The sequence below is a fragment of the Rutidosis leptorrhynchoides genome, unplaced genomic scaffold, assembly GCF_046630445.1.
Source record: "Rutidosis leptorrhynchoides isolate AG116_Rl617_1_P2 unplaced genomic scaffold, CSIRO_AGI_Rlap_v1 contig289, whole genome shotgun sequence".
Taxonomy (NCBI): domain Eukaryota; kingdom Viridiplantae; phylum Streptophyta; class Magnoliopsida; order Asterales; family Asteraceae; genus Rutidosis; species Rutidosis leptorrhynchoides.
In genome coordinates this window covers 72,000-80,175 of record NW_027266532.1, presented here as the reverse complement: position 1 = coordinate 80,175, position 8,176 = coordinate 72,000, and the positions used below count along the sequence as shown (strand labels likewise).

Genomic DNA, 8,176 nt, shown 5'->3' with positions numbered 1-8,176 from the left:
ATATAAAATATAAAAATAATACAAATACAAAAAATAAAAATAAAAATAAAAAATACACTAAAAAGTACAAAAAAAATAATAAAGTAATATGAGATCCACTAGTTGGTCAAATCTTTTTATTTGACCCTCTCAAATCAACCATCTATTTTTTCGATTCACTCCAATAAAAAAAATTGGGATCAAATTGCATGACGTCAAATTCGACTTCCGTATTGAAGGTGGTCTTAGAATTTGCCCATTTAAAATCGATATCGATGCAACAATGAAAAATAAAAATAAAAAATGTAAAACTGGGAAGCCCAGCTTATGGGTTTTAACTTTCTTTGAAATTGTATCTAAGCCCATATAATTTGGGAAAATTGTCAAATAGGCCCACAAAATCCCATTCCATTCTCAGAACAAACTCCAAGCTCAAACACAGATTTTGATTCTTCTTTCACGTTCAAGAGAATCTCACAAAAATCCCAACCCAAAGCTTCAGAAAATCCACAATTCTATCGCAAACCGATCAGGGAATCCTATAAGATGGCGGAGAAATTGGCTCCAGAGAAACGACACGAGTTCCTCCACAATGGTTTATCCTCTTTCCATTTTCTTTTGTTGAATGTATTGAAATCAATCGCAAGTTTTAACTTAAAGGTGTGATTTTTATCTTCTTCTTTTTTTTTCAGGCCAAAAGGTGTTTGAATGGGATCAAACTTTAGAGGAAGTCAATATGTACATAGATTTGCCTCCAAATGTTCAGTCGAAGAAGCTATTTTACTGTAAGATACAGTCTAAACATGTGGAAGTTGGAATCAAAGGCAATCCTCCTTATCTCAATGTAAAAATTTCTTCTGAATTTTTGTTTTTACTGGATTTTTCATATATTTTTGTATTTATAATTGTCTTTTTTGTTTGTCTCAGCATGATCTTACCAGCCCAGTGAAGACTGGTTCTTCATTTTGGACCATAGGTAATCTAATTAGCTTAATCGCGTTTGTTATTCTATTTCGCTTCCGAAAAAGAACGAAATTGATTTGATATGTTGAAAATGAAGAAAGTTCCAAGTGATATACAGTTTTAGGTGATCATGTATTGGAAAATTTGTTTGTAGCTTCATGTGATGGAAGTGGTATTTTGTTGGATAAATCTCGTTTTTTTGGCTGAGTTCGATGTATTTTTGTGGGACAGAGGACGATATAATGCACATAATGTTGCAAAAAAGGGATAAGGGACAGACATGGTCTTCGCCGATAGCTGGTCAGTCTCAGCTTGACCCTTACGCCACTGATCTTGAACAGAAGCGGCTTATGCTTGAGAGGTTCCAGGAGGAGGTATGTAAAAAGAGCTGCTTTACTCTTTTGGTAAAATGGTTTAACTCTTTTGCACTTATAGTTATAATAACAAAGCTTTTATTGTTGATGTGCAGAACCCTGGTTTTGATTTCTCCCAAGCTCAATTCACCGGAAACTGTCCTGATCCAAGGACCTTCATGGGTGGTATTCGCTCCGACTAACAACCTCTAGTGGTGTATGCTGAACCGATCACTTACGTTATTAACCTTTAAACTCGTGTAAATTAAACTATCAATTGTGAAAGCTCGGTTTGCTTTATTCGTTGTTCCTTTAGTCCATGCAATGATCTGTAATGAACGAGACATATGTTCTGTTCTGCTCCCTGGTTTGTTTACATATGATTTGGTATTGTAGTTTACCATTGTGCTACCTTAGTTGTCTGTCCATTGTCGACAAGTTTCAACTCTTGGCCGTGATTGGTGGCCTAGATTGTCAGTAATCCATACAAATCTTGCAAATTTGTATAAAGACGGTATTCTTTGTGCTGCAACAAAATGTTCATGCTTGAGACGAGATTGAAGTTAATAATACCGAGAGAATCGTTGTCTTTTTGCAAAACCAAGACATCAGTAATTCCATAATGAAGCCTAATAAGACATAGAGCATCAAATGCTGGCATTTTGGAATACAGAGCAGAGCAGGCAGCAATTCGCACCCCAAATTTCCCGGCAAAGCCACTTAAAGATGGGAATCCATTGTACCTGACAAGTACTGTAGTTATCTCCGGCCAACTGATTTACTCGGCAACAGAATTAGCGAAACATAAGCCTCGAGTTTGTCGAGATGAAATGTTATCAAATGATAAGTAACTTCACTCATGGAATATGCTCCCTCCGTCTCTAATGTCACATTTTCTATATAAAATACATAAAAAATATGATAATTAATTACGGACGGGAGGTAGTAGTAAATAGTATCATCAGTAAAATTGAGCAGATATAGGAAAATCGAACAATTCCTGGCATATGTAGTATCACTATTTCTGGCAGTTTGGCCAAGCGGTGCATGAAAACAAGATGCGGACGTCAACGTCGTCATGAACTTCCGTCTCCGTATTAACGTCCGTGTTTCTAAAATAATGACGAAACTTTATAACGTCCGTTTTTTACAACGGATGACGTCAGGTCCGTTTTACAAAGGATGACGTGTAAGTTGTAACGTCCGATTTTTTGTATATCTGAATTTCTGAAAGGATAAACAGAAAAGAATCAATGGCTACTGTGTTCTACAACGAATAAAGATTTTAGCTTTCTCTGCTAATACAATCCATAATCCCGACTAAGTGCTCATTGTTTGCAATGCTAATCTCCTTAATTCCATTATCTCTCCAATCTAATATCTCAATACATCAACGAGAACTTCCCTCAAAATTAACCACTCCCCATTTTCTTCATACTCGAAAATGGCGGACACTTGCTTCAACAACACGAAAAGAACATGAATCTCTTACAAAACTGACAAATACCCCAGAAATAAGTAGTGGGTACTTTACCGAAGGTAAAAAGTTGTTCGCTTGCTTCATTCAATGGACTTTACCAACCCAGTTGAGTGCACTGAAACTTACGCTTTACTACTTCAAAAATGCAAAAAGAGTAAGGATTTGGTACTGGGTTTACAAATTCATGCTCTTTTAATTGTTTATGGAGTTGAGTTATGTGCTTTTCTTGGTAGCCAAGTGTTAGAATTGTATGCCAAATCCGAGCGTGTGGATGAGGCTCGCAAGGTGTTTGAGAAATTGTGTGAGAGGAATGTTTTTAGTTGGACTTCTATGATGGAAATGTATAATGGGTTGGGTCAGTATGAAGAAATAATCAATTTGTTTTATCTGATGGTGGAGGAAGGTGTTAGGCCTGATCATTTGGTGTTTCCAAAGGTGTTCAAAGCATGTTCGAAGTTGCAAAACTATGGAGCGGGAAAAATGTTTATGATTACATGTTGAGTATTGGCTTTGAAGGGAATGCTTTCGTGAAAACTTCTTATCTTGACATGTTTGTAAAATGTGGTAGAATTGATGTAGCTGAACAGCTGTTTCAGGAGATGGAGAGTAGAGGTGTTTTCATGTGGAATACTATGATTTCAGGTTATGCGTCGAGAGGAATGTTTGAGAAGGTTTTGAAATGTATCGAGGATATGAAAGCAGAAGGTATAATGCCTGATCAAGTAACATGGAATTCCATTATTGCTGGGTATGCTCAACACGGACGGTTTGAGGAGGCTTCCAAGTACTTTGTCGAAATTGGGAATTCAAATGGTTTCAAGCCGAACGTCATCTCTTGGAGTGCTTTGATTTCCGGGCACGAACAAAATGGTCGGTTTCCTGAAGCACTGAACTTGTTTAGGCAAATGGTGATCCATGGAGTGAAACCGAATTCAATAACCATTGCAAGTGTCATCTCAGCCTGCATGAATTTAACTCTGGTTCGCCATGGCAAAGAAGTTCATGGGTATTGTGTAAAAACAGATCAGTTGGTTTTTGACTTGCTGGTGGAGAATTCATTGGTTGGCTTCTATTCTAAGTGTCGGTCCTCACATATCGCATATCGAATATTTAATAGAATGAAACAGAAGGATTTAATATCATGGAATGCAATATTAGCTGGATGTGCTCTGACAGGTAGCCGTGAGGAAGCCATGAAACTTCTCGATGAAATGGAGTTGCAGGGAGTGGAAACCGACATCATCACTTGGAATGGACTCATCACCGGCTGTTCCCAAAATGGAGATGGAGCAACAGCTCTTGAATTCTTTTGTAAAATGCTAGAGGCAGGAGTTCGCCCAAACTCAACTACAATATCGGGGGCTCTTTCGGCCTGTGCTCAAGTTAAAGATTTAAAGATCGGTAAGGAAATTCACTGTTATGCTCTACGACACCAAATTGAGCTATCAACAGGCGTCGGAAGTGCTCTACTTTCAATGTACTCTGCCTGTGATTCATTGGAAGTCGGATATTCTGTATTCAATGAACTCTCCGAACGAGATGTCGTTACATGGAATGCAATTATAGCTGCCTGTGCACAAAATGGACAGGCACTTACGGCTTTGAGCTTGTTAAGAGACATGGTAATTAGTACTAATCTTGAACCAGACACAGTAACCATGGTTTCAGTTCTTCCTGCATGCTCAAGATTGGCTGCTCTAACCCAAGGAAAAGAAATTCACCAATTCATCGTAAAGCGTGGGCTTAATACTAGTAACTTTGTCCAGAATGCTGTTATCGACATGTATGGACGGTGCGGGGCAATCCATGACTGTCGGAAAATTTTCGGTTTGATGCCCAACAGAGATATTGTCTCTTGGAACGTGATGATATCGGCTTACGGGATGCACGGGTTAGGGATGGATGCCATGAACCTTTTCGAACAAATGAAAAATATTGGAGTGAGGCCAAACCATGTAACGTTCACAAATCTCTTAACTGCGTGTAGTCATGCAGGATTAGTTCAAGAAGGTTGGAAGTATTTTGAGGCGATGAAAAGCGATTACTCCATGGAACCAGAAATTAATCAATATTGTTGTATGGTTGATTTGATGGCTCGAGCTGGCCAGCTAGACGAAGCTCTAGAAATTATAAAGAATATGCCTTGTGAGCCTAATGCTGCTGTATGGGGATCGTTACTGGGTGGCTGTAGGATTCATTGTAACCCTAAACTGGCTGAATATGCTGCAAAACAGGTTTTCGAGCTCGAGCCGGAAAGTTCAGGGAATTATATACTTTTAGCTAATATTTACTCTGCAGCTGGGAGATGGGAGGATGTTGCTAAAATCCGCTGCTTGATGAGAAATCGAGAAGTTATCAAATCGCCGGCTTGCAGCTGGATTGAGGTAAATAGAAAAGTTTATAGCTTTCTCGTTGGAGACAGTACACAACCACTGATGGATGAGGTATTGTTGAAGTTGGAAAGCTTAATTTCCGAGATAAAGAAGATAGGTTATGTCCCTGATACGAAATATGTTCTGCAAAATGTGGAAGAACATGACAAGGAATTCAGTCTATGTGGACATAGCGAGAAGTTAGCGTTAGCGTTCGGTTTGATAAGTACTTCGGCCGGAACTCCTTTGAGAATAATCAAGAACTTGAGGGTTTGTGGTGATTGCCACTCTGCTATAAAATATATATCAAAGATTGAAAAGAGAGAGATTTCTATGAGGGATGGTTATAGGTTCCATCACTTTGTAGATGGTGTATGCTCTTGTGGGGATTACTGGTAGAATTAACAAAATGAATATTGTACAGAAACAAAGAGAAGCTGTATGTAGATTGTGAACATGTTGTAAATATACACATGGACATGTTATTCATCTTAATTTAGAAATATAATCATATTAAAACTATATCAAGCTTTTCAGATTTAAATTCTTCTGAATCCATTTCATGATATTTTGCCAACTTTTATATTTTAATACATCATCAAATTTTAGCTAAATATTAGTATATCCAATATATGTATTTATGGATAAATTAAAAGAACCAACACACTTCAGAAGTCCCTGTGTTAAAAAACAATGGTTCAAGGGTCCTGTTGTTGTTAGCATTGTGGTTCGGAGGTCCCTATGTTCGTGTGCCGTGGTGGAGATATGGTGGACGGGGAGATATCATAGGAGTAAAACCTTTATTCCTGCCATGTGTCTCAGCTTGATCGATCCTCATTGAACTTGAGTAAAGTTAATAAGACAGCTGCCACGTCAATTTTCCGTCTGTCGCATCAGGCTAAATAAAGGGCAAACGAATAAAGGGACCACAAAACCAGAGTTTTACAAATACAGGGGTCTACGAACCGATTTTGGACACAGATTCTTCTAACGTAGGTTTGATGATTACAGGGACTTATGTATCCCAAATAAATATTACGAGCCTTCGATCTCATTCATTAATGAAGTTGGTGTGGGCCGTGGGGGGCACTAAAATGTATTTTATCTTAACATTAATATAATCCAATATTTTTTTTATTTCTTTTTGATAATTAATTAATATAGCCTATCGTCAAAAAAATAATAATTTAATTAATATAGTCCATTTAAAGTTTTGATAGGAAAAGATGCTTAGACTTTAGGGGACAAACGTCAACAGATTTTGCATCTTATTCAAGGACTAAAATGGAATATGCCTCCATAGTGCTTTTTCACCTCACCCATTCCATTCATCAACCACTTTGATATTCGGATAACTACATCAAGGGCTCTTAAACTATGGTTCCATCAACGATTGGGTCCCCGAACTATCAAACGCCACACACACACAACTCAAACTATGGTCCTTTGAGCTTCTGGGTCCATTCCGGTTAAGTCATAACATGTGCTTTAACGGCTTCGTTAAAGAGCGGTAGTCGGTAGATACGCGTTTATCCAGCTGGCGAGGGTGCCCCGAGTGATATTTGATAGTTTGTGGACCCCAAGCGTTGGTCCGATCATAGTTCAAGGATCCATGTGAAATTATCTCAAATATATATCAACTTTTTTTTGAGGTTAATTCATTAAGAATTTAATTTTGTACATCATTTACTATATAACTTTATGAATAGCTTCATTTATTTATTTTTGAAGGTTGGATAGCTTGATGTTGAAAGTATTATTTTCCATAGAAGAAATGTCCTTGTCCCATTTACCATTTTAATTTTTAAATTATTAACCTGAAAAATAGCTTCATTGGATTTACAATATTTTTTTAAATTTTTTTTGATAATGATTTACAATATTTTCTCCAATTTGTAAATATAGCTTGCATTAGTTGTTCTCGTTGAGAGTTCCTATATTCATGGAGCTTTTTCCTATTATGGGATGAAAAAAATAATAATTGTCAAGTTTGTAAAAATTCTAAATTTAAAAAGAAAAACATGGACTTCTTCATTACCAAATAATAATACCCCTACATTTTTTTCTGCTTCCCCTTGACCACTCTTTAAAAAGTAAATTAGAACTAATTAGTTTTAACAAAAATTTAAATTTCTTCATAGAAATTTGATGTCAAAGAAAAAGAAAAATTGAGAATTTTATAGATAAGTGAGGTGACCCCACAATTTTTTAATTCATCATCATCTTCTTCTTCTTCTTCATTAGACCTCTCTCTCAATAATACTAATATACTGGTTTTGTCTTTTTGGGTGCAAAGATTGGTTGTTGGTATTGGAACCACCTTATTAAATTAAAGTGTGTTTTCAATACCAACTCCCAAAAGATCTGTATTAAAAAAGGATTGAAACTTTAACACAGAGAAGAGATTTTTAGGATATGGGTCTCTGCATCTAGACTTTTGAAGTTGTTATCTTTGAGATTTCCAGGTGTCAGTGAAAACCCATATCAGATCTTTAAAGCTCTCCACAAAAAAAAAACCCCATTACCACACTTTGTTCATTCATCTTAAAGATTTGATTTTGTTTTTGTTTTGTAGTGTTGAGAAAGTTTGTTGTTTGAAAAGATTGTACAAACACCGTACATCCTTCATTTATGTTCTGATATACACTAAAGAAGGAAGGTGGAGGCCCACTGCTAGGGTTTGGTGGGCTTCTACAAACCAATCAGAAAAAGGAAAAAAAAAAAAAACCCTTAATTTATCTTTTGTTTTGATTTTATGATTTTATGTTTATAAGGTGTTTGTGTTATTGAAGATCACATATTGTTGCCATTGTTTGAAGGTGGTGGGGGGAGTTGAGGATTGTGTGAGATGATGAGAGGATAAGAGAAAAGAAAGAAGACAATTTGAGGTTGTACTCTTTTATGAACCATTGCTTTTATTTTTCCCACAATTGGGATTTTTGTTTTTTCTTTTCTTTTAACTAAAAAAAGGAAAAACAAAAATTTAAACTTGTCCACAAATCAAGAAAAAAAAATCCTTCTTTTCTGTG

The 8,176-nt window shown here is 36.5% G+C and overlaps 1 protein-coding gene and 1 pseudogene across 1 annotated transcript; both read left to right on the top strand.

Annotated features, from left to right (window-relative positions):
* The first annotated feature begins 525 nt into the window (after window positions 1-525).
* LOC139882585 (uncharacterized) lies at window positions 526-1,498 on the top strand. Its single transcript, XM_071866874.1, has 5 exons — window positions 526-574; window positions 672-823; window positions 907-955; window positions 1,174-1,316; window positions 1,412-1,498. The coding sequence occupies exons 1-5, from the start codon at window positions 526-528 to the stop codon at window positions 1,496-1,498; spliced, it is 480 nt and encodes a 159-aa protein (XP_071722975.1).
* A 1,137-nt stretch (window positions 1,499-2,635) lies between these two features.
* Window positions 2,636-5,546, top strand: LOC139882605 (putative pentatricopeptide repeat-containing protein At3g13770, mitochondrial; annotated as a pseudogene).
* The last annotated feature ends 2,630 nt before the right edge of the window (window positions 5,547-8,176 follow it).